Source organism: Geotrypetes seraphini, chromosome 4 (genome assembly GCF_902459505.1).
Source record: "Geotrypetes seraphini chromosome 4, aGeoSer1.1, whole genome shotgun sequence".
Taxonomy (NCBI): domain Eukaryota; kingdom Metazoa; phylum Chordata; class Amphibia; order Gymnophiona; family Dermophiidae; genus Geotrypetes; species Geotrypetes seraphini.
Genome location: NC_047087.1, coordinates 319,531,859 through 319,559,213, shown reverse-complemented (window position 1 = coordinate 319,559,213; position 27,355 = coordinate 319,531,859). Strand labels below are relative to the sequence as shown.

General features: G+C 41.9%; 1 protein-coding gene across 6 annotated transcripts in view; it reads left to right on the top strand.

The window, feature by feature from the left end:
• TIAL1 (TIA1 cytotoxic granule associated RNA binding protein like 1) overlaps positions 1 to 20,673 on the top strand; it is a 539,174-nt gene extending 518,501 nt beyond the window's left edge. For 2 of the 6 annotated variants that reach the window (XM_033940857.1, XM_033940861.1), the window contains exon 12: positions 18,857 to 20,673. In XM_033940857.1, coding sequence (XP_033796748.1) covers positions 18,857 to 18,974 — 118 coding nt within the window. In that variant the 3' untranslated portion in view covers positions 18,975 to 20,673. Of the gene's footprint in view, positions 1 to 4,342; positions 4,452 to 5,172; positions 5,387 to 5,442; positions 6,614 to 18,856 lie in introns of those variants that run through there. The other 4 variants (XR_004539125.1, XM_033940858.1, XM_033940860.1 and 1 more) reach the window with 4 other exon arrangements.
• Positions 20,674 to 27,355: the final 6,682 nt, after the last annotated feature.

Genomic DNA, 27,355 nt, shown 5'->3' with positions numbered 1-27,355 from the left:
TAGGCGTAAGCAATTGTTCTAGATCTTTACCCCATAATGCTGCCTGATGTGAGAAAAGATATTGATGGTGTCTTTTGTAGTAACATAGTAAATGACAGCAGATAAAGACCCAAGTGGTTCATCCAGTCTGCCCATATGTTTGTGAGCTCCTACACTGTCAACACAAATGGCATCACTCCTGCTCCTTGGAAACCGACTTGCGGAGTCCCACAGGGATCACCCCTATCCCTTATTCTCTTCAACATCTATATGTCTTCCCTGAAACTCTTCCATCTATCTTCCCTTGAAACACTCTATACATATGCTGATTACATCCTTGTCTTTCTCGAGATAGACTCGAACCTTACCAACCTCTCTGAGAACATAACAGCATGCATAACGAAACTCCAATCCTGGTCCCCCTCAATACAAATGAAACTGAATGAGTCCAAAATGAAACTACTCTGGCTCAGCCCAAAATTAGAACAGCTGCCTACCCTCTTCTCTCTGCCTTCTGGCGCCACACTGCAGCTTGAGTTCTCAAGCAAAGTTCTAGGCATCATTATCGACTCTTCTCTTTCCTTCAACGACCATCTCAACTCCTTGGTAAAATCATGCTTTTTTAGCCTCCACATGCTGAGGAAAGTGAGATCCTGCTCACCGCAAACAACATTTTGCCATCCTTGTTCAATCTATTATTAATTTAATTTAAATGATCCTTTTTCTTAGATATTTCTGGGCCAAAAACCCAGAGCCCTGCCCAGTAGTGTGCTTAGGTTCCATCTACTGGAGTCTCCATCAAAGCTCACGTCAGTCCATCTTAACCATTCTAACCATCAAAACCCTCCCCAGCCAGTCCTCAACTGAATGTCCATATATGGGACACAGGCCATGCAAGCCTGCCCAGTATTGGCCTTAGTTCCTTCAATGTATACCCATTATTTTCTGATTAGAGATCCTCTGTATTCATCCCACGCTTGTTTGAACTCTTGTCACCGTTTTCTTTTCCACCACCTCCCTCGGGAGCGCATTCCACGCATCAACCACCCTCTCCGTAAAGAGAATTTCCTAACATTACGCTTGAATCTACCACCCCCCAACCTCATATTATGCCCTTTTACCATTTTCCTTTTTCTGGAATAGATTGTGTTCTACGTTAATACCTTTGAAGTATTTGAACGTTTGAATCATATCTCCCCTGTCCCTTTCCTCTAGGGCAGTGGTCTCAAACTCGTGGCCCGGGGTCCACATGCGGCCTGCCAGGTACTATTTTGAGGCCCTCAGTATGTTTATCATAATCACAAAAGTCAAATAAAACCGTTTTTTGATCATCTGTCTCTTTAGCTATAAATGACATTATTATTATTAAGACTTAGCCAAAAGGAAAGATTTATAAACTATAAAGAGTTTTACCTCATGCAAAATTGTAATTTATTTAATAAGACATTAACTATTTTTTTCTGAGGCCCTCCAAGTATCTACAAATCGAAAATGTGGCCCTGCAAAGGGTTTGAGTTTGCGAGCACTGCTCTAGTGTATACATATTCAGGGCTTCCAGTCTCTCCTCATACGTCTTCTGGCACAAACCTCCTACCATTATCGTCGCCTTCCTCTGGACCACTTCAGGTCCTTCGCCAGGTACGGTCTCCAAAATTGAACACAATAGTCCAAGTGGGGCCTCACCATCGACCTGTACAGGGGCATCAACATCTTCTTCCTTCTACGCCTCCCTTTATACAGCCCAGCATCCTTCTGGCAACAGCCACCGCCTTGTCACACTGTTTCTTCACCTTTAGATCTTCAGAAACTCACCCCAAGGTCCCTCTCCCCATCCGTGCATATCAGCCTCTCACCTCCCAGCAGATACGGCTCCTTCCGATATCTAATCCCCAAATGCATTACTCTGCACTTCTTTGCATTGAATTTTAGTTGCCAGATATTAGACCATTCTTTTAACTTTGCAGATCCTTTTTCATGTTTTCCAATCCTTCCTCGGTATCTACTCTGTTACAAATCTTGGTATCATCCACAAAAAGGCAAACTTTTCCTTCAAACCCTTCGTCAATGTCGCTCACTAAACTAAACCTTAAGTTTATATACCACATCCTCTCCATAATTATAGAGTTCAGCACGGTTTACAAGAGCTTAATATAGGAAAAACAGCATAATGAGATTGGAGGTTGAGTATAGGGGGGAAGAGATCATTACATTTTTGTGAATAGCCTAGTTTTCAGGTGCTTTCAGAATAGTTGGAAGGAGCCCAGATTCCGTAGTGGGGCAGTAAGATTATTCCAAAGCCCTGTAAGAAAGATTTACCCAATTTTCTCGCATAGAGGATACCTTTTAATAATAATAATAACAACAGTTTATATACCGCAGGACTGTGAAGTTCTATGCGATTTACAAAGATTAAAAGAAAGGTACAAATAGATTGAACTTAACAGGGTGGAAGTTAGAGATTAACAGCTCAAGGGATCAGTTATTGAGGAGAAAGAGTTGTACGGGGGAAGGATAGTTTAAGTTTTTGGGTGGACCTGGTGGTATCAGGACACGAGGATTTCCAAGATAGAGAAATTAGGGGAGGGAGTATGCCGTGTAGGATCTTAAAAGCTGGGCAAGCGCATTTAAAATGAACCCTGGAAATTGCTGGAAGCCAGTGAAGTTTGGACAGAAGTGGGGAAACATTATCAAATTGCTTTTTGCAAAGATCAACTTGGCTGCAGTGTTCTGAATTAGCTGAAGTCTTTGAAGACTTTTTTTTAGTTAGACTTAGATAGATGGAATTACAATAGTCTAGTCTGGAGAGGATGATAGATTGAACAAAGATGGCAAAATGTTGTTGGCGGAAGCAGGATCTCACTTTCCTCAGCATGTGGAGGCTAAAAAAGCATGATTTTACCAAGAAGTTGAGATGGTCGTTGAAGGAAAGAGAAGAGTGGTCTCTATTTGTGATTAGGGACCACTTTTGTGAATAGGGACCACATCCACTCTTCTCCAATCTCCAGGAACCACTCCCGTCTCCAAGGATTTACTGAACAAATCTTTAATTGGACCTGCCAGAACCTCTCTGAGCTCCCTCAATATCCTTGGATGGATCCCGTCCGGTCCCATCGCTTTGGCTACCTTAAATTTTTCAAGTTGTTCATAAACACTTTCTTCCGTGAACGACATGGTATCTACTCCATTCTCGTGTGTAACTTAGACAATCTCGGATCTTCTCCAGGATCTTCTTCCATGAACACAGAACAGAAGTATTTGTTTAACATGTGCTTTTTCCTCGTCACTCTCCACATATCGTACATATCATCTTTTAGGGCATTGCAGGTGGTTCAGAATGCCATCGCTAGATAACGCCAAGATATGAGCACATTACTCTATATCTCCATCAATTGCATTAGCTGCCAGTGGTATTTAGAATTCAATACAAAACAATTATGTTATGTCAGGAATTTTTATATGGCACGATCCCTGAATTTTTTAAGAGTTTGATGTCTGGATGTCAACCATCAAGATCATTGCGCTCTGAAAATTCAGCATTGCTGAAAACAAAGGCTAATCCTAAATATGTGGAAACAAATGTTATGATTTTTATATGTGCTAGAGTAAAGTTGTGGAATAGCCTTGTTTGTCAAATTCAAAAATGTAGAGACAGGCACTCATTCAGGAAAATGTTAAAAACACAACTATTTGTAGATGCATTTCTATGAATAATTGATCTTATGTAAGGATTGAATCTGTCTGCTTTTGTTCCTACTTTGTTCTGATTTGTTTTTATATTTTATGTATGTAACTTTTTGTAAACCGTCTTGGAAAAAAACGGTATAGAAATTTTAAAAAATAAATAAATTCCATTTTTCTTCTTCTTTTTACTAATATATCTGAAAAAAATTTTGTTTCCCTTTTTTACATTCCTAGCCATTTGCTCTTCCGCTTGTGCTTTCGCCAGATGTTTGTATCTCTCTCTTGGCTTCTTTCAATTTCACCTGGTAGTCCTTCCGATACGGCTCTCATTGCGGCTCGCGCCAGGGTTTCTACGAATTGTGAACTCGTACTGTCTACCCACCCACCCGCTTCCTGATGTTCTAATTTTAAATCTTCGGGCAGCTGCCACGTTAATGAGCAAGCCTGGCCCGGAGCACTTCATTCTACTTCCAGGGCAGGCCTGCTCACTGATGCTTCGCAGTGGCTGCGTGAAGACTTACAATTACAACGCCGGGAGGAGGTGGGTGGGGAGTCGGGAGCTAGGGAGATGCTGCACCTACACTGTAGGGCTCCACCGGGGCTAGGGCGGAGCTCCTGCCTCCCTCCCCCCCAAACCATGCAGCGTTCCGACGTCTGTGCTTCTATCTTTAATCCTATCCAGGGTACAGAGCCCAAATAAGACAAGTCCAGGGTTTGGTGACATGAGATGCAACGTCTCACATTAAGGGTCCATTGAACAAGTACAAATGTGGCAGTTTGTCATGCTTTTGGTAAGTTAACATTATTAAATTTAGTTATCTAATACTTTCTTAACATGTTTTTAATTGGTACTTTCTTGAAAATATTGAGGTTTGCCATCTTCTATTTGTTTGCTTTTTTTGTAAATTTAATGCGACCTCCAGCCTACGCTACATTTTCCGACTTCCGTTGCGGCCCCGGATTATTTTTGAGTTGTGCATGGCTGGTGTAGAGTCTGTTAAGTTGGATTCCCTTCCATGTTTAAAAAAAATCTTTCACAGAATAGAAAGTATATAACAAGGTAAGCTTGTGATGCTTTTGAGATGTCATCCAGTGCATCTTCAATGTCGGTGGCTTTGAGACATCTAGCTTAACTAAGAGTCTCTGATATGGACTTCAATCTCCAGGATAGATTAGCCAGTATTCCATGTTTAGGAGAAGAACTTTTTGGCGATTCCATTGAGGCAGCCACACAAGAATTGATACAAAATGAAAAGAATTGGAATTCTTTAGTCAGAACAAAGACTAAGGGCTCCTTTTACTAAGATGCGCTAGCAGTTTTAGCGCGCGCCCTAGACGCTAACACTTCCATAGGGCTTGCGTTAGTATTTTTTGTTTAGCACGTGGTTTGCAAGCGCTAAAACCGCTAGCGTATCTTAGTAAAAGGAGCCCTAAGCCTCCAGCTTCACAGCAGTCTGCTAGTCCTTCCTATTCGTATCGGAGACTATATACTTCTAAACCTTCTGCTTCTAGGCCACCACCGCAAAGGAAGCAAAAGCAACCAATCAAGCGGAAAGTTGGAAAATACTATGAATGCTTTACTGCTTTATGCTGTAAGCAGGATCAACCAGGTTTGCTTGTTTTTTTTACTGCAATGTGCCTCTCATTGTACCATCCAGTACTTTTCAGGATGCTCAAACAATTAATTACCTTGAGTATCTTTCCCTACGGTTCTGTTTTTCCTATTGCTTAATGGACATTATCCACAACACCCTTTACTCCATCTCCTTTTTTATTCTAAAGGAACCTGGAGATGGAAGTATTGGATCTTTCTGAAGAGTCTTTACCAATATTTACACAGGTCTATTATCTTCCAAACAAGACTCAGGATCAACAACAGCAACAGAAATTGGGACATGACTTAATGAATATATCTAATATTTTGGAAATATCTGATAAAGAATTAGTGACCCCCAGCAACTTTACTTTTGACAGTAGCTCTTGCACAAGATAAAAACTGGTTGTTGAGACTTTTCTTTAAAAATAAACAAAAATAATTTTTAGGTTGTAAAATTCAGATGTTCCCAGATTTGACTAAGGATACGCAGAGAAGGAGACGTGAATTTTTGCTAAGGAAACCTGGTGTTATAGCCCTGGGGGGCGACCTTTTAATTGCGACATCCATGTAAATGTGTAATTATCGTTCATATAAATTTGTTTTCTTCGAGCCATCTCAACTGACAACCTTTCTCTCAACTTCATGTCTGGAGAAAGATGGAATATGAGTGCTCAGTTTAAGTAAGGGTGCACTAATCTCATTCTAGTTACTACTTTTGTAAATCGTAATTTTCTTTATTCGCCTATTATCCACCTTGGATCTCTTTTGAGGACTTGAGTTGAAATTTATGCTTATATTTGATATCTGTTTATATTGTTTACTTTTATATTAATTTCTTACTGAATTTCCTTTCTGTACAAGTTTATGCTTGATTATATTGAAAAATTAAATAAATATATAATTAAAAAAATAATAATAAATTACTCTAGTTTAGATCAAACAGAGTTTCTCACTTGAAGTTTTATAATCTGAAGTCAGAGGGTTGTATGCTCGAACGACAATCCACACTACCAAAATTCCAATAGATTATGATTATACCTCTGAACCTGTTTTTATTATGCATTTTACACAGGTCATACGCCTATCTTTCAGTTTCAGTTTCCATAACTAGAGAGAGAAAATAAAGATGCTTGGACGCAATGAGCCTTCAGTTGATACAGAGCTGTTAAATATTTCTGATATAGTTTCATGTTACTCCTGTTATTAGGTTTAATTTGCCATGCCAAGCTTACCTTATATATTATATTTGTTTATATTTGGTCATTTTACTATTGTTATGCTATTAACAAAATTGTAAATTTTACGTTAAACTGTACCTGCTGTACACCGAATTGGTGAAACTCTTCATAAAGACAGTTAATAAATCACAATAAATTTATTATGTATTTGATTTATTTTTTGCTCTATCAATCTGTTTCTAGGCAGATTACACATTTTATTTATACAAAGCAGACACTACTTAAAACAATAAGTTCAACCATATCCTCAAGCTCTTTCATCATACTCTAGCTAACTACAACATTCATTAGGTCTTCCATCTATTCATCCACAGAAATACATTTATTCCTATGACACATCTTCCTATGAGGCAAGCCCAAATGGACCCTGACATCCATAAGAACATAAGATTAGACTTACTGGGTCCATCAAGCCTAGTAGCCCGTTCTCACGGGGGCCAATCCAGGTCATTAGTACCTGGCCAAAACCCAAGGAGTAGCAATATTCCATGCTACCGATCCAGGGCAAGCAGTGGCTTCCCCCATGTCTTTCTCAATAACAGACTATAGACTTTTCCTCCAGGAACTTGTCCAAACCTTTCTTAAAACCAGCTACACTATCCGCTCTTACCACATCCTTAGGCAATGCATTCCAGAGTTTAACTGTTCTCTGAGTGGAAAAAAAATTCCACCTATTGGTTTTAAAAATATTTCCCTGTATCTTCATCGAGGGTCCTCTTGTCTTTGTAATTTTTGACAGAGTGAAAAATCGATCCACTTGTACCCGTTCCACTCCACTCAGGATTTTGTAGACTTCCATCACATCTCCCCCTCAGCCGTCTCTTTTCCAAGATGAAAATCCCTAACCGTTTTAATCTTTCCTCATACGAGAGGAGTTCATCCCCTTTACTATCTTGGTCGCTCTTCTTTGAACCATTTCTAGCACCTTTATATCTTTCTTGAGATAAGGAGACCAGAATTGAACTCAATACTCCAGATGAGGTCGCACCATGGAACGATACAGGGGCATTATAACGTTAACTATCCCTTTTTTAATAATTCCTAGCATCCTGTTTGCTTTATTGGCTGCCGCCACACATTGGGCAAAAGGTTTCATCGTATTGTCTACTGTTATACCCAGATCCTTTTCTTAGGCGTTAACCCTCAAGGTGGACCCTAGCATCCGGTAACTATGATTCGGGTTATTCTTCCCAATGTGCATCACTTTGCATTTGTCCACATTAAATTTCATCTGCCATTTGGACAACCAGTTCAAGAATTACTTATGTTGCTGGGGCTCTTCTCCCTTACTTACTTCTCATGGATTTGACTAGGTATGTTGCTTGGCTTTAGTACTTAACTGGACATGTTTGCTAGCTCTCATGCTAAGGAGGTGGAGCATGTGCTCTGAAAAGTTTGTGGATTTCTGCAACTCCTGGATTGCGGTTTGGGATTGAACACCTAGTGTATGGAATCCTACAGGGATTAAAATGTATAAATACAAGCTGAATATCTTAAATAAATATGACCACACAAAAATATTCATATACAGATCAAAGTCAGAGATTATATGTGCCACGTTTCCTCAAACGGAGAAAAGACCTCAGTGTTTCCCAGGAACACACCCGGGAAACTTTCTATGGCAAGTACTTAGTTGCCACAGAGAAATACATCCTTGGTCTAAGAAAAACTCCATTATATGTAGTACAATATGTAGCTATCAAAACCTTTGGAGTAGATTTCAAAAGATATAAATTTTCAAAATAATAGGAAACAAGCACTTAAGTGAACATTTTATCCTCTGATATTGAAAAAAATCACCGCAGTTCGCAGTTAAAGCCAAGTGCTAATTTGCCACACTCGGAGGGATAATTCAAATTTCCTTTTTAGATTTCCAGACAGGCCCTGTTTCACATAGTTGCTGTATCAGGGGAATATCTAAAAAACAAAACAAATCCAATGACTTTCAGTAAAAGCAATAATTTTTAAGCTATATCGTTACTTCTAATACACTCACTTTAAATAAGGAGCTACCGCTTCAAAGATTCTCACAAAAGAAATGGCGACTCGGCGTCTGCCTGGGTTTTTAAAGAAAAAGTGCTGATATCATAATGAGCCAATCGTGCGGCAGAGTTAGGTCCAGGGAGGAGTGTGAGGACCTGCAAAGGGACCTGGACAAGCTGGAAGACTGGGCAAACAAATGGCAAATGCGCTTTAACGTGGAAAAATGCAAGGTCATGCATATAGGGAAAAAGAACCCGTTGTTCAACTACAAATTGGGGGGGGCATTGTTGGGAGACAGCAGTCTTGAGAGAGACTTGGGTGTGCTGGTGGATGCATCACTGAAGCCATCTGCACAGTGCGCAGCAGCCTCGAAAAAAGCCAACAGGATGCTGGGCATCATAAAGAGGGGCATAACAACCAGGACGCGGGAAGTCATCATGCCATTGTATCGACGATGGTGCGTCCACATCTGGAATACTGCGTTCAATATTGGTCGCCGTACCTCAAGAAGGACATGGCAGTACTTGAGAGAGTCCAAAGGAGAGCAACGAAACTGGTAAGAGGGCTGGAACACTGCCCATACGCCGAGAGGTTGGATAGGCTGGGGCTCTTCTCTCTGGAAAAAAGGAGGCTCAGGGGAGATATGATAGAGACCTTCAAGATCATGAGGGACATAGAGAGGGTGGATAGGGACAGATTCTTCAGGCTGAAGGGGACAACAGGTACGAGGGGGCATTCGGAGAAACTGAAGGGAGATAGGTTCAAAACAAATGCAAGGAAGTTTTTTTTCACACAAAGGGTCGTGGACACTTGGAATGCGCTACCGGAGGAAGTGATCAGGCAGAGTACGGTACAAGGATTCAAACAGGGATTGGACGGATTCCTGAGGGATAAAGGGATCGTGGGATACTGAGAGAGGTGCTGGGATGTAACACAGGTATAGAAAGCTAACCAGGTAATAAGTATAGAAACCCAACCAGGTCGTGCATGTGCAAGACCGGAGGGTTAGGACTTCGATGGGAAGATAGGACTCAATGGGAAACCAAGGTGGCAAGGGGGCCACTTCTGGTGATTCAGACAGGTCGTGACCTGTTTGGGCCGCCGCAGGAGCGGACTGCTGGGCAGGATGGACCTATGGTCTAACCTGGCGGAGGCACTGCTTATGTTCTTATGTAACTACCTAGGAGAGGGGAGACAACCAATCACGACAGCTCTACCTCTCCTGGTAAGGATTTAAAAAAAAAAAAAAAATGCACGCCATTCTGTTCTGGCATTCAGGCCATTCGGGGATATAAGTTCATAATTTAAATATCCATTTTTGTTCCCTCTGCCTAAGAAAAGTTTTAAAGTCCCCACCTTTGCTTGATGGAAATAATTGATCTATAATCCAACAGCGCATTTCTGAAAAAGTATGGTTTACCTCTAAATAATGTTGCACCATCGGTGCTTCTATTTTGTTACATGTCAGATAGGACCTATGCTCAATGATCCTTAAAGGGTCTAGAGGTCTTCCCAATATATAACAAATTACATGGGCAGTTTATGGCATAAATTACTCCACTCGTCTCACATGTAGTATAAGATTTGAGTATATACTCTCTATTGTCATATGGATTTACAAACGAAGTACATTCTTGCATAATACTGCAAACGGAACAAGTGTCCCACTTTCCCATCCTGGCTATTCTGTGTGTCAATAACTTGCACTGCCCCCTTACTAGTTGGGCAGATAAGTTCCTGTAAGTTCTTATTTCTAGCGTATGCTGTTGTTCCAATGTTTCTTCAATATTTTGCAAGAAAAACAGGCTTGTTCTGAATGATGTAAAATACACCCTAGCTTATCAGTTTCAGGTTTAGGTTCTGTATACTGTAGCAATAGGTCCCTCTTATTGTTTAATGCTCTCTTTTAAGATTTTGTAATACAGGTCTCTGGGTATCCCTGACTCCAGAGCTTATCTCCTAGGATCTTAGCTTGCTCTTTAAATTCTTTCTTGGTAGAACATAATGTATGGTACCGGAGAAACTGAGAATTCGGGAGGCTTTCCTTAAGGTGTTGTGGGTGCAAACTTGAAAACTCCAAAAAAGTATTTTTATCTGAAAATTTCCTAAAAACCGAAGTATAAAATTTATCTTCATTGATAGTTATCAAGACATCCAAGAATGAAATCTTTTGAATGTCAAGCAATATATCAAATTTTATTGTAGGTAGATAATAATTCACAAAAATCAACAAAACGAATGCAAATTGGGTACTGTATCTTCCCATAACAAGAAGATATCAATGTATCGACACCAAAGTGCCACCTTTGAGAACCATGTGGAGTTGTATACAAAATTCTCCTCGAAACTAGCCATGAAGAGATTAGCTAAAGATGGGGCGCATGTATCACCCATTGCTGTTACGCTTAACTGCTGGTAAAAAAAAACCCTTGAAAAATTAAATAGTTTTTCTTAAGTGATACTGACAATAATTTTATTAGAAAATCCGAGGGTACTTGATGAGGACACATCCTATGGTCCAAACATTCCTCCAGAATGGTCAAGGCTAAGTCTTGTGGAATATTCGTATACAATGACCGTACCATCAAGAGTCACTAATACAGTATTTCCAGTGGGATGGAATTGGGACATTACACGTAAAAAATGAGTTGTATCTTGAATAAAAGATTTAATTGATGGTACAAGTTGTTTCAAAAACACATCAATATATTGATATGAATTGCAATCAGAGATAGAAGAAGGAATCAATTTCTGGGATCACTGGATGACAACCAGCACATCCATTTTAGATAAAATCGCCCCTATACACAATAGCAAAAGCAATGCAAATAAATATAACAAATGGTTTGACACCGAACTTCTAAAACTGAAACAACTAGCTAGACGACTAGAAAGAACTTGGAAAAAAACAGGAGAACTAACAGACCTTAACAAATGGAGAGCTAACATAAAAATCTATAAACAAATGATAAAAGACAAACGTAAAGCATTCTACTCAATTAAAATCAACTCATCTTGTAATGGTTCACAAGGAATCAATACAAAGGAGCTATTCAACCTGATCACAAATTTATTTGACACCGCTCGCTACACCACACCCACACACAACTCTAAGTTACCCTCTGCAAATGACTTAGCACTACACTTCGATTCGAAAATTAAAGACCTAGAATTCATTGTTCAACAAACGACTCTAGTGATCATCCGATACCTATCACCCAAGGAAATGATACACTGGCAGACATGATCTGGAGCTCCTTTCAAGATTTAGAGTGGAACAATTACAACAGACTCTATAACAAATACTCTAAATCCTATTGCGTTCTGGACTCATGCCCCCCAGAAATCATGAAAGCGGCACCTTTAGTATTTAAACTATCGTTGATGCAATATTTGGCTCATAACCTAAAAACTGGGAAGTTCCTCTCGGTCACATAATAATAACCCCAATTCTAAAAAATAGAAAAGAATCTTCAGCTATAATATCCAACTACAGACCAGTAGCATCCATTCCGTTTATTGTAAAAAATTATGGAGGAATTGGTACACACCCAACTGATGGATTATCTGGATCAGTTCTCTCTCCTACATGAAACTCAATCCGGTTTTAGACCGTTATTCAGTACTGAGACAGTAATTGCAGCTATTTTAGACAATCTGCGCCTACTGTTTAGAAAGGGCTTTAATGCCCTGGTTATGCAATTCGATATGAGTTCTGCCTTTGATTTAGTAGACCACGGGAAACTGCTGCAATGCCTAGACGCCATTGGGATCAGGGACGAGGTTCTGAATTGGTTCCGTGGCTTCCTTATGTCCCGCACTTATCAAGTACGTTTTAATTATGAACTTTCAGATACCTGGAGCAATCCATCCGGTGTGCCACAATGGTCTCCGCTATCTCCATTGCTCTTCAACGTCTACATGTCCTCACTAGGCACGCAGCTAACCCAGTTAGGGATAAAACTATTTAGTTATGCAGATAATTTTACGATCATCATCCCATTCGTTAATTCTATCTCTGAAACTATTCCTAAAGTTTCAGAAGCCATAAACGTGATGGAGCACTGGATGACAACCTTTAGGCTCAAACTTAATTCAGAAAAGACAACTTTCTTCGTTGCTTCGCCACATCCGCTTGACACCAAATCACCACTATGTATCAATAATCTTAATTACCCTATCCAACCTACCATAAAGATACTAGGTGTAACTTTGGATCAGTGCCTAACCATGAGAGACCAGGTGGACTCCTTGATCAGAAAGGGATTTTTCACTCTCTGGAAACTCAGATCCATTAAAGCTTATTTCGATACTGCGGCATTCAGAACTAGAGAATGACACGGTGGCGGTTTACCCGCGGCCACCGCATTTTAGCCGCGGGTCACCGCCGAAAACGGGGAAGAAAACTAGCAGTCGCTGCGGCGACGGGGACAAGGCCATTCACCGCCCGCGGGGCGGTGAATGGGTCTTGTCCCCGCAGTGAGGCATGAAGGATCGCGCGGTCCCCGCAGCTCACACCCGCCTGCCCAATCGATTCTAGTGTTTAGCCAGCTCTCTCCCTTCTCCTCACCTTAGTTTGTAGATTTTCTTTTTCGGCGACCCGCCCGCTATCAAAGAGCCTCTGCTGCTCAGTTTCGATCTTCTGCTCTGACGCAACCGGAAACAGGAAGTTGCAGCAGAGCAGAAGATTGAACACTGAGCAGCCGCGCGTGTGCGGCTCTTTGGGAAAGCGTGCAGGTCGCTGAAAAAGAAAGCCTGCAAATTAAGGTGAGGAGAAGGGAGAGAGCTGGCTAAACACTAGGATCGATTGGGCAGGCGGGTGGGGGCTGCGTGGACCGTGCGATCACCCGTGTTCCCGGCTCAGACTGTAAGGAGGGAGTGAAAGGGAAAAGGATTCTGGGCCAAGGTGATGAAAACGGAAAGAAAAACCCACAGCAGGAAAGAAAGGGAAGGACAGGCAGGTGAGCCAGATGCTAGAAGCAGGGGGGGGGGAAGAAAGAGGGAAAAAAGCTAGATGGGGTTGAAAAGAAGAGACACACTGGTATGGAAGAGGAAGATAGGGGAAATCTGGACACAGGAAGGTAACAGAAAGAGGGGAAATTATGTGCATGGGGCATAGGGACAGAGACAAAAAGGGGACATGCCATGGGGATGGTATATGGACACAGGGGGGGGCAATGGCAGATACATAGGGGAGATATTAGAAAAGTATATAAAATCGTACCCGTTTGAGGCTTTTATGTATGCAGCGGTGACGGTGACGGGGCGGTGAATGGGGTGGCAGTGGCGGTGACGGGGCGGTGAATGGGGTGGCAGTGGCGGTGACGGGGCGGTGAAGGGAATGACGGTGACGGGGCGGTGCAGAGGATGGTGAGACGGGGACGGGGCGGTGACGGGGACCAATTTTTTCACCGTGTCATTCTCTATTCAGAACCCTAATCCAATCCCTCGTACTGAGTCTACTTGACTACTGTAACATCGCCTATTTAGCAATTTCCCAAAAGAACATGCAGCGTTTACAATTGATGCAAAGTGCAGCGGTCAAGCTGATCTTTGGGCTGAGGAAGTTTGACCACGTGACACCCTACTACCGGCAGCTGCATTGGCTGCCAATGGATGCGCGCGTAAAGTTTAAATTTGCCTGCTTCTGCTTCAAAACACTACACGGACTTGCCCCCAAATATATAACTGACTTTTTCGTCTTCTCATCCAACAGACACAAGAGAAGCTCACATTCCAACTTCGTTTCCCCCCCAGTTCGAGGTTGTAAACTGAAAAAACACCATGAACATCTTCTCTCGCACCAAGCAGCATCATGGGGTAAAGACCTAGAACAATTGCTTTCGCCCACTACTTATGAGGAATTTAGGAAACGTCTGAAAACACACCTGTTCCTAAAGTATCTAGACAACTGATCCTCTCTTCTCTCTCCCCTCTATAGCAATTAACTTGTTCTATTGATCACTCTCTCCTCAAAAATGGATTTCCTGTCCTATTAACCCTCTTTCTTCCTCCCCTCTTAAAGTCAATCAATTTGTACCTTTGCTTAATCTTTGTAAACCGCATAGAACTTCACGGTATTGCGGTATATAAGCTGTTATTATTATTATTATTATTGATTCACTCATTCTAATAATGATCCACATGCTGATATGATCCACATGCGGGTGTGTTCCTGGGAAACACTGAGGTCTTTTCTCCATTTGAGGAAACGTGGCACATAAAATCTCTGACGTTGATCTGTATATAAATATTTTTTTGTGATCCTACAGGGACTAACAGAAAGAAGATTATCGAAGGTATAAACCTAATCTTCCATTCTTGGGTAAGACAGATTTGGTTTCTGCTTAGGTTTACACATAAACATCAATAACATAACACTATAAAAAGTTTCAAAGGTTAAAATATTGGGAGTTATTCTTGACCAGAAACTAAATTATCATGAAGAAATAAGCTCACTGGTTAGAAGCTGCTTTTACAGGCTACGGATGATTCGATCGCTATCGGAGGTGACCAGTGGAGTACTGCAGTTCTCAGTCTTGGGCCCACTCCTTTTCAACATACTCATAGGGGACCTAACTCAGGGGCTTCAAGGTAAGATAACGTTATTTGCTGACGCCACCAAACTATGCAATATAGTGAGAGACGGCAATTCACCCGATAGTATGACACAGGACCTACATTTGTTGGAGCTTTGGTCCTCGACCTGGCAGCTGGGCTTCAACGCTAAGAAATGCAAGATCATGCACCTCGGCAGCAGAAATCCGTGCAGAACTTACACCTTGAATGGTGAGACCTTAGCTAGAACTTCAATAGAACGAGACTTGGGAGTGATCATCAGCGCAGACATGAAAACTGCTGATCATGTGGAGAAGGCTTCATCTAAGGCAAGACAGTTGTTAGGTTGCATCCGCAGGAGTTTCGTCAGCCGGAAGCCTGAAGTCATAATGCCATTATACAAAACCATGGTGAGACCTCATTTGGAATACTGTGTGCAATTCTGGAGGCCACACTACCGAAAAGATGTGCTGAGAGTAGAGTCGGTGCAACGGATGGCCACCAGGATGGTCTCGGGGCTCAAGGATCTATCGTACGAGGAAAGGCTGAAAAATTTGCGGCTGTACTCACTCAAGGAACGTAGGGAGAGAGGAGACATGATCGAGACGTTTAAGTATATTACCGGCCGTATCAAGATGGAAGAAGAGATTCTCTTTCTCACAGGACCTTCAGCCACAAGAGGGCATCCGCTCAAACTCAGGGGCGGGAAATTTCATGGCGACACCAGGAAATATTTCTTCACCGAGAGAGTGGTTGATCCTTGGAATGAGCTCCCGGTGCAGGTGATCGAGGCAAAAAGCGTGCAAGAATTTAAGAGCAAATGGGATGCCCATGTGGGATCCCTTAGAGAGTTAAGCCAAGGGAACCTGTCACCAAGAGTGGGATCCCTAGGATAGTAGACTTGGGGGTGGGTCAGTAGAGTGGGCAGACCTGATGGGCTTGGCCCTTATCTGCCGTCATCTTCTATTTTTCTATGTTTCTATCCCCATTCCTCAAAGAACAGTCTTTAAATATTTTAATACATTCATTGGTCATATCAAAAATTGAATTCTGTAATGCCTTGTATAAGGGAATTAATATATTGCGTTAAGAAAATATATTTCAATAGAAGGTAAAACCTCAATCCCTATTAGGAAAAGTACTTTTCAACCATCCATAAAAACCTTTTATTTAGTAATTCTTCCGGCCCTCAGAAATGCCACCAGTTGTTCAATAGATTTTCATAACAGCTGGCTTTACACATCCAATCTTCACCGGGTCATTTTATAATTGATACGTTATAATTTCACTCAATATAAAATAAGTTAAACCATCCACTTTACTAAGGTATATGGTATATATGTATGTTTGTACTTAGCTTGGGTGGTAAACAGCTAGGGATCAGCACGCCAACATGTTTCACCCTTAGGGGGTTTCCTCAGGGCTACAACTTATCTTATATTGAGTGAAATTATAAAATACCAATTATAAAATACCCGGTGAAGATTGGATGCATAAAGCCAGCTGTTATGAAAATCTGTTGAACAACTGGTGGCATTTCTGAGGGCCGGAAGAGTTACTAAATAGAAGGTTTTTATGGATGGTTGAAAAGTACCTTTCCTAATAGGGATTATATAAGGGAATAATATTAATGGAACTACGCAGGTTACAAATAATAGAAAACACTGAAATAAAAATAATTACTAAAAAGAAAAAATTTAATCATGTTACTCCCCTCTTAAAAAAGCTCATTGATTACCCATAAATTATAGAATCACCTATAAATTAGGACTGACACACAAGAGCTCCTGCATTCCTTATAAACACCAGATGACAATTTATATTTTCTGTAACAGCCCCACAAACCTGGAATGCTCTTCCAATTTTTTTACGTAATGAACAAGACTTGGTAAAATTTAAAATCATCCAATTAAAAACATTTTTGTTTAATGATGCTTTTAATATTTAATTTAATAATATTCAAACCAATAATTCCAATATTTTGTACCATTCGTTTTAATGTTTCCCCTTTTGTGTTTTTCCTATGTATCTCTTTTATTCGACAAATGTATTTCATAAACCCTTCTTACCCAATGTAATGTAGTTTATATTATTCATTGTAAGTATTTAAAGTTTGTATTGTATGTTTTCTTTTAATTATTTTTTACTATGTACATCGCTTTGAATTAGATATAGCGATTAATCAAGAAAAAATAATAAACTTGAAACTTGAAAGACTCCTTATTCCATATGTTCCTACTAGATCTTTAAGATCTGAGGAGAAATCCCTTCCTTGAGATTCATTTATATGCGGAGGGACATGATTTTCTCTGTTACGGCACCACAAGCTTGGAATTCCCTTTCAATACATATAAGTTCAAAGGACTTTTAAAAAGCTGATTCTTCAAGGACACTTTCAATTGAGCAGCTCAAACGCTCTAGAATTCAAATATTCCTCAGGGAGCTAAAATCCTTAAAATGAAAATGAAGTGGGTAACAATTCCCTATCCTACTGTTCTAACCCTATATGTTCTCTTTCCTCCTAAAGCATTCTAATTCAACCTGTTCTCCTCCTGTTTCATGTATCATTACAATGTTAAAGTATATGTGTCTTTTAATACAACCCTGTTTTTAATTATAAATCGCATTGGATCAAATCAAATTTTAAATAAACTTGAAACTTCTTTGGGAGTTATTCATCAAGATGCCTGTCATGAGGTTTTCCACTTTCATTCAAGGTAAGGGAATGCAATATTTTTTCCTAACATGAGTTTAACCTTCACAACCTGAATGGTGAGAGAAAAAGAATTAATTCCTTTGGCTTTTCAGACAAGGCATATCATGTTGTTTTCTCAGAAGCTTATTTGGTTTTAGATGGTGGTTTGTCTCACACAAACATTCCCCAGGTACTGTCTATGTTTAACAGCCATCCACTCCCTTCTGCCTTTCTTTCAAAGTTGGCTTATTAAGCCCCACACAGTGGTAAGGAGAAAGTCCCATGAAGAATGTAAAGCCTTTTGAGCTTTTCTACTGCTTGCTATAAAACATTTTATGTAGTTAGAAGAAATCTACCTGTGTGGCTGATTTGTTCTATTCACAGTGAACACTATGTAAACCAGGGGTGTCAAAGTCCCTCCTCGAGGGCCGCAATCCTGTCAGGATTTCCCCAATGAATATGCAAGAGATCTATTTGCATGCACTGCTTTCATTGTATGCTAATAGATCTCATGCATATTCATTGGGGAAATCCTGAAAACCCAACTGGATTGCAGCCTTCGAGGAGGGACTTTGACACCCCTGATGTAAACAGTTGTGTTGCTGCATGTGCTGTGCACTGCATAGTGAATGGAAGGTGTGATTAATGCTTGCAGTGCTTCTATATCATACCTGTTTTGTGGGAGAGAAAAGCTTGCACTACCACTATCTTCTCTACCTGTTCTCTACTAGTGCAGTTCTCAACTTGCTGCCTCTAGGTCTCTGTATTCCATGTGGCATAGTATTTAAGAGAAGATCACTTTCCAGAATGGGTTTTCCTTGTTGCTAATTTCTTCAGACACAAACAGATTGAGAGAGCACTGACTTAAAATGTAGCTTAATTCAACCTGATGATGTCTGCCATTTTATTCTTCTGGAACCTGCACTTGTGTGCAGTAATGCTGTTAGTAAATGCATTTAATATATGAATACTTTGTTTATCAGGTTGACTTGTTAGGAAATTTGTAATGGTTTATAATTCTGTATTTGTAAAAGAAAACAAAATATTTAAAAATATATGAATACTTAATTTTTCCAGACAAACTAGAAAGAAAAATGTGTTTAATTGTGTTTTAATTTATTTCAGACAGTCACAGTCTGCTGCTTGGATGGGTGGATTTGGTGGTCAGGCTCCCCAAGGACAAGGTGCCCCAGTAATACCTAGCCAGCCAGGGTACAGCATGGCAAGCTACCAGACACAGTGAGCCACGATGCTCTATCAACATACAAATTAGGATGAGCCTTCAGTTTCCACTGGGACTGGTTGAAGATGGAAATGTAGACATCAAGGAAAACAGAAATATTTATTGAAAAGCTGACATTGGTTTGGCATCTTTAGCAAAGTTTTGCTTTGGTGAAGGACAAATTTCTTCTAGTTTTGCATTGGGTTTTTTTTTTGTTTTTTTTGTTGTTGTTTTCTGTTCATGATGGATATATGAAAATGTTTTTCTTCATGTACAAAAGAAATATTAAATAAAGTCATGAAAGATAATACAGAGGATAAATTTTGCTATAGTAATTGAATTAGAAACAAACAAGTTTGCTTGTAGACTACCATTCCATTTTTTTGTTGTTTGCTCTCATTATAATTTGAGCTCCAATGTTGGATTTTCTAAGGGCTTTTGTTTGGGGTTGATGGAGTTTTTGAGAGTACAGCATGATAGCCTGCAAGTTGTTAAACTAAGGACCAATATTTTGTGGGTCACTTGCAACATTATTATTTTCTGTACCAAACAGTACTTTCTCCTTCCCCCCCACTAAAAGTAGGGTTCTGCATAAAATCTATTAATTTGGGCCTGAAATCAAAGAGAATGGTCTGCAGTAGCTGTATACTTCCCAGACCAGACCTCTAGAGAGTAAAAGAGGATGTTAGCATTGTGTCTTAAGCACTCAGGGCTCCTTTTACGAAGGTGTGTTAGGGCCATAGCGTGCGCTAACCGCTACCGCCGCCTCCTTCGTAAAAGGAGCCCTCAGTGATAGTATAGTCTGTTTTAAGCATTTGGCAGCAAGCCAAATTTTATAATCTTAACAATTTTGAGTTCCTTTCAGTGGAGCTGGAAATGAATGACTTATGATCCTTTCAGAGGCTGGGAAGAATCCACACAGATCCTATCAGGAGCCCTATGCTTCTAGAAAGCTGTCTGTAACTTGTTACTTGGGAGATTAAATGCGTGTTAGCTTTATTTTGAGTTTGGCAATGCTATAGCTGCATTGTCACAGCAGGAGAGGTTTTAAGATTATCCATTGTAAATATGTATTATTTTCAGTGTTTTAAAGGCATGCTTAAACTGTCATGGAGTGAAAAAGGCCCTGACAGTAGCATATTACCACCTGTTTCTGAGGGTCAGTTTAGAGTTGATTAGTATATTGTGTTAAGTCAGATCCTTAATTTCATTTTTTATACATTTTCACTTATTAAATTTTTGAACTTTCTCTCCTTAGTTCAACATTATTTGGTTTGTAAATGCCTTGGTTTGAACCTTGTTAACATATTTCAAGGTAGCTATTTCTACAATGTCCAGATGTTTTGACAAACCTTGAAATGTTATTTTTTTTTAAGTCTAAATATATTTTCTCCCTCAATTTTTAATGGGATTGCTAAGACACCTTATTTTAGAAGATGATTCATTGTGCCATTTGGTAAATTGAGATGCGACTGGAAAAATATCCTGGGTTGTGTGACCTCTCTCTTCTCCCCACCTCCAATCCCCCATTTTTTCTCTTTGGGTGGTATGCATGTAGTGAATTCATACAGAGAATGAGGGATTTATTTGTTTTTATTGAATGTGAAAATGAACAGAATATGTTGAAACTGTGTACTTGGGTTCTTTTTAAATTATTTTATGCACACATTGATAAAACTGCCTCAATAAATTTTAACATGAATTTGAGTCATACAGTACATATGGCAACTACTTGCTTTTTCCTGCTTTGCTGTAGATGGAAACATTGTATAGCATTTACAGTATATACAATATAGTTTTTAAAAACATAGCAAAACTGTGCCCTATCCTGCAATGTGTTTCCCTTTGTTTTCTTTTTTTCTCATTCTTCTCTACATATTACTGCATTGATTGAAGTCAGAACTAGAGAATGATCGGCGACAAGTTTTTCCCCGTCCCCACGGGAACTCATTTTCCTGTCCCAGAGAGTTATTTTTCTGTCCCTGCCCCATTCCTACAAGCTCTGTCCTCATCTGCACAAGCCTATTTAAGGCTTGTGCAGTTAAGGCAGAGCTTACAGGAATGGGACAGGGACAGGACAGAAAAATAGAGTTCCTGTGGGGTTGGGGATAAATTTGTCCCCACATCATTCTTTGGTCAGAACCTTAATTTCATTTCTGTTACATCCATTATCCCAGGACAAGGCAGGTATTCTCACATATGGGTGACGTCATCCGACGGAGCCCCGATGCGGACGCCTCACAAGCAGACTTGCTTGAAGAAACTAGAAGTTTCGATTTGCCCGTACCGCGCATGCACGAGTGCCTTCCCGCCCAGTGCACAGGGCGCGTCTCCTCAGTTCTTAGTTTTCCGCGGAGCCGAGAAGTCCGTCTTTTTGGCTGTCTCCGGTAACTTCGTACGTTCGTGCCTTCTCTCACCGCGGTTTGTATTTTATTTTTCTCACGAATCGCTGTGTTTTTACTTTTCTTTCTTTAAAAAAAAAAAAAAATTTGGTTCCGTTCGTTCAGTACAGGCCACTCGGCCGCAGCCCACAGGCTTCGACTTTGCGTCGGCTGTCTTTTTGTCTATGCCTCGGCCTGTTACCGGTTTCAAACGGTGTTGCAAGTGCAAGCACACGATATCTCTCATGGACCCTCACGGACGCTGCCTCAAGTGCCTTGGGCCGAAGCATCATCCTACCTCGTGCCTGCCTTGCCAAACACTTAAGCCTAGCGCTTTTAAGCATCGTTGCATTCTGGTGGATCACCTCTTCGACATGGAGTCTTCTGCTATTTCGGCATCGAAGGTGTCTTTGGCATCGGCCCTAGTCGACGCTTCTCCTTCTACTGCTTCCACCTCGAGCCTCATCAGACCTTCGTCGTTTGGAGCGGCTCATGCTTCGACACCCTCTGCTGCGATATCTTCTCCTGTCTCCTCAGGTCAGATAGCTCAGCACTCGGTTCCACCAGTGGTGATTAAAGTGTCGAAGCCTCCAAAGTCCAAACACTCTCGCACCACTGTGCGGGACCCTTCAGCCAAGGCAGGTGGGCCGATTTCAGACACGGTACCCTCCTTGCCGGCTTCGTCCCAGATCTCTTTGGAGGAGCAGATTATTAAAGTCCTTACTAACATGGGTCCCACACTACTCACTCTTCTCCAGCCTGGGCATGCAGCAGTCTCCCTCGAGGTCGAGCCACCTTTGCCCCGGTCTGATCCTCCACACTCGATGCAGGGAGCAGAGTCTCTGCGAGTGTCAGGTCTGGCTTCCAAGCACGAAACGCATGGAGGAGATTAAGTGCGAGTGCGTCAACAGGATACCTCACACTCTACAAAGGCTGTTCAGTCTTTGAAACTGCTTTGAGGCTCCTCTTCCACGCCTATAGATCTTCGATCTTCTGCTTCCGAGGCGATCTCTGCTCGGTGCTCGAGATACAGTTCGAGGCATAGTTCTCGACACCACTCGAGGCCTGCTTCAAGGCATTCTTCCAGGCATCATTCCTCGAAGCCTCGATCCCTTCCGGCCTCGACCAGACCACCAACTCCTCGTTCCAGGTCTCCGATGCCGGCCCTCGAGGATATTCCGATTTCCAGTGCCTCGTCCAAGTCTCCAGGTTGTTTCGCTCCATGATTTCCAGCCGAGGCTTCTACTTCTTCAACTCCAGGTGCCTCGACGTCCTCGAGTCCTTCTCAAGGCCGTGCCACTGCAGATCAGTTATCTTACTCCTCTTTTTTGAGACAGAGGCTGTGGACTTAAGCGTTCCATTGGACACTGGCTCTAAATATTCTAAAGAATACCTCGAGGTCATGCATCTTCCTCAACCTCCGGCTGAATCTCTTAAGCTTCCACTTCATAAGCTTCTTGGTCAAACTTTTACTAGATGTATGGAGACTCCTTTTTCCACTCCAGCAGTTCCAGGAAAGTTGGACTCCAGATATAAAACAGTCCATCATAAAGGCTTTGACAACTCCCAGTTGTCTCATCAAACCCTGCTTGTGGAATCATCTTTAAAGAGATCTCATCCCTCCAGAATTTATGCCACAGTTCCTCCTGGCCGGGAAGGAAAAACCATGGACAAATTTGGACGTCGTATCTACCAGAATGCGATGATGTCTTCTAGAGTCCTTAATTATAATTTTCATTTCATCACTTACTTTGAATTTGTTTGTCTCTTTTGCCAAAATTTTTGAATTACTTAGATGATACCATGCATTTTGAGTTCCAAAAAGTCATTGCTTCTTTCTCTCAGTTACGTATCCATTTTCTGCAATCCTCTTACGATGCCTTTGAGCTCTCTGCCCGAGCAGTGGCTTGCTCTGTGGCCATGCGTTGTCTAGTCTGGCTTCGCACCATTGACATGGACTCAAACCTTCTAGCCAAAATCCCTTGTGAGGGCAATGACCTTTTTGATGATTCCATCGAGGCAGCCACCAAGAAGTTGTCTGATCGTGCCAAATCTTTTGCCTCCATAGTCAGACCTAAGCCTAAGCCAGCTCCTTCTAGGCCTACACGCCCTCCTGTTATCTACCAGAGGCGTTTTCCTCCAAAGCCTGTGCCTTATACTCGCCCTCCTTTGAAGAAACAGCCACCTCAGAAGCCTCAACCTTCTGCTACACCTAAGGCTTCTCAGCCTTTTTGACTACTTACAACAGAGCATAACCTCCATCGTTCTGTCTCTGACTCCTTTTCCACCGATAGGAGGTCGTCTCCATCATTTTTACAACCGATGGACGGTCATTACATCCGATCTCTGGGTACTTACCATCATAAGGGAAGGATACTCTCTTCATTTCACTCAGGTTCCACCAGAGCTTCCTCCAAGAGAGTATCCTTCTAATCCATCCCAGACCGCCCTTCTTCAGGAAGCTCAAGCATCGGTTTACTCCCGTTACTTCCTTGTTCCGAAGAAGATGGGCTATCTGTGACCCATTTTGGATCTCAGGGCTCTCAACAAATTTTTGGTCAAGGAAAAGTTTCAAATGTTGTCCCTGGCATCTCTCTATCCCCTTCTCGAGCAGAACTGGATCTCAAGGAGGCCTATACTCATATCCCCGTTCATCCGACCTCCCATCAATACCTCAGATTTCAGGTGGGGAATCTGCATTTTCAATACAGAGTACTACCCTTTGGCCTGGCTTCATCTCCCAGAGTGTTCACCAAGTGCCTGGTTGTGATAGCGGCAGCTCTAAGGAATCATGGTCTTCAGGTATTTCCCTACCTCGACAACTGGCTCATCAAAGATTCCACATCTCAAGGGGTTATTGTAGCGACCCAACGGAATACCTGGTTCCTACAAAGTTTGGGATTCGAAATCAACTTTCCCAAGTCCCAACTTCAACCCTTTCAGAATCTACAATTCATTGGAGCTGTTCTAGACACTGTCCAACTCAGAGCATTCCTTCCACAACAACGTCTGGAAGCTCTGCTTCACCTCTGTCACACAGTGTCTTCTCGCTTTTCCATCTCTGCGAGACACATGATGATGCTTCTGGGTCACATGGCATCCACAGTACACCTCAGAATTCCTCAGTGGACCCTGACATCTCAATGGACGCAGGTTTGCAATCCTCTTTCTCAACACATCACAGTCACTCCTTTGAAGAAATCTCTCCGTTGGTGGATGCTCTCTTCCAATCTTTCCAGAGGCTTGCTTTTTAAAATGCCCCCTCATCAGAAGGTCCTCACGACAGACTCGTCGACCTACGTTTGGGGCGCTCATCTCGATGGTCTCCGTACTCAAGGCCTCTGGACCAGTCCGGATCGTCAGTGTCATATCAATCAGTTGGAACTCAGAGCAATCCTCAAAGCTCTCCATGCTTCTTAACATCTCCTTCACGACACAGTAGTCCTCGTCCGCACGGACAACCAAGTCGCCATGTATTATGTCAACAAACAGGGAGGGACGGGGTCTGCCTCCCTTTGTCAAGAAGCTCTGGAAGTTTGGGACTGGGCAGTCCATCACAACAACTTCCTCAAAGCTGTCTACATTCAAGAGGCTCAGAATTTCTTGGCAGACAACTTGAGTCGTCTTCTGCAACCTCACGAATGGACTCTCCATTCCTCGTCTCTTCATCACATTTTCTCACAGTGGAGAACGCCTCAGATAGACCTCTTTGCAGCTCCCCAAAACTACAAACTGCCTCAGTTCTGTTCCAGGATATGCTCCACCACCTCGAGGCAAGATGCTTTTCTCCTGGAATGAACGAATCTTTTCCTCTATGCAATTCCTCCATTCCCTCTCATTCTCAAGACTCTAGTCAAATTGAAGAACGATCATGCCACCATGATTCTAATCGCTTCTCGGAGGCCGAGACAACCATGGTATTCCCTTCTACTTCAACTCAGCAGCAGGGAGCCATGCCTTCTACCAGTTTTTCCTTCTCTGCTTACACAGTCAGGGATCTCTGCTTCATCCCAACCTGCAGTCTCTACACCTGACAGCCTGGTACCTCTCAACATAGCCCCTCTTCAGTTTTCTCAATCTGTAAGAAAAGTTTTAGAAGCTTCTAGAAAGCTTACAACTAGACAATGCTATCACCAAAAATGGACTAGATTTTCTACATGGTGTTCCTCTCATCATAAGGAGCCTCAACATTCCTCCTTATAATCTGTTTTGGACTATCTTTTGCACCTATCCAACTCTGGACTCAAATCTACATCTATTCGAGTCCATCTCAGTGCAATTGCAGCTTTTCATCAGCCTATTGAAGGGAAGCCCCTCTCTGCTCATCCGGTGGTTTCCAGATTCATGAAAGGACTTTTCAATGTTAAACCTCCTCTCAAACCGCCTCCTGTGGTTTGGGACCTCAATGTTGTCCTTTCTCAACTCATGAAGCCTCCATTTGAACCAATTGATAAGGCTCATTTGAAGTATCTCACTTGGAAAGTGGTGTTTCTCATTGCCCTCACTTCTGCTCATCGAGTCAGTGAGCTACAAGCTTTGGTTACTGTTCCACCATTCACTGTGTTCTATCATGACAAGGTGGTTCTTCGTACTCATCTGAAATTCCTGCCTAAAGTGGTCTCAGAATTTCATCTCAATCAGTCTATCGTACTTCCAGTGTTTTTTCCAAAGCCTCATTCTCACCCTGGAGAATCTGCTCTTCATATTCTGGACTGTAAACGTGGCTCTGCCGGTGCTGGTTTGTACGATGGCCCCGGTCAGCGCCCAGAATAGCCTGCGTCTCACTTGCTTCCAGATGATGCTGGAAGTCCTGCTGGTCTCTCAGTCAATAAAGCAATACAAAAAGGTCAGGAACAATGAGGTTCAAAATAAAGTAAAGTCCCAATTTATTGAATTCACAGACCCTGAATAGGGTTTAGTTCATTCCTTTCATGAACAAAAGAAAACATGAAAGAATAAAGGGTTGCAAAAATAAACAACCCACACCTTCCGTACAGGTATAACAGGTGAGTAGTCACTTAGTCTGTAATAGCCCAGTCTTAGTACATCTGCCTTTAGCCAGCAGACAGGAAAAAACTATAGCCCTTTCCTTGAAGACTGAAAGTGCTGCACCCAGGCCTGGATTGAAGTAGGCCTGGCCCCAACCAACTCAGAAGTAGTTGGTGGAGGAGGGGAGTAGCTGAATCCACTTATTCAAACCTGTTTTAAACAGTATGCCACAAATGGCCCCACAATCCCGCCCTGAGGATCTTCTGTGGATTCTCCCCATGCTAATACCCCTATACAAAGTCCATATTGCAGTTTCACTCAAGTCTCAAAAGGCAAACACAAACAAACACTTCCAAGCAAAATAAACCTGGTTTAAAACTTCCAGGTTTCAGGCACCTTGCAGTGAGAGCCCAGCACTACTCACTGACTCTAAACAGGTGCAAGCAGGTTTCAACAAAAAAACCAAATTCACAAAAATAAGCACACCAGAAAGTAAAAGGTCTTGCACTTAACTTTCATCCATTACACAGGCTTCTGTATCCATGATAGTGTCCATCAATTCCATAGGCTCTCGATCAGCTAGCTGGTTGGCTTCAGAGACAGGGGCTGCTTCCACCATCTCAATGTCCTGGAAGCTCTGAGGTTCAGGAGAGCTATCCTGCGATCCTCCTTCCTGGGCTGTCCCAGGATAAACTGACTGGTTTCTCCTCAGTGCTGCCTCTAGAGCACTGAGGCGACCACGCCCAGTTCTGTGCGGGGGCAGGGCAGCCTGTAGCTTGTGTTGAGATTTCCTGGGGCTTCTAATTAAACCCTGCAGCTGAGAATTAGCTGACCTGGTGGATTTGCTGTGAGGCTGTTCCAGGCTGTTCTCCCCATGCTCCTCACCTCCCCAGGGTTTTGTAAGCTGAGGTTTAAATGTACATTCAGAGCCTTCCTTCTTATGGGTGTTTAATCTGTCACAATGGTTAGCCCTCTTTAAGGCCAGGTTAGGGTTAGGCAGAGCCTTCCCTGGCACAAACCGAGCTTTAGGGC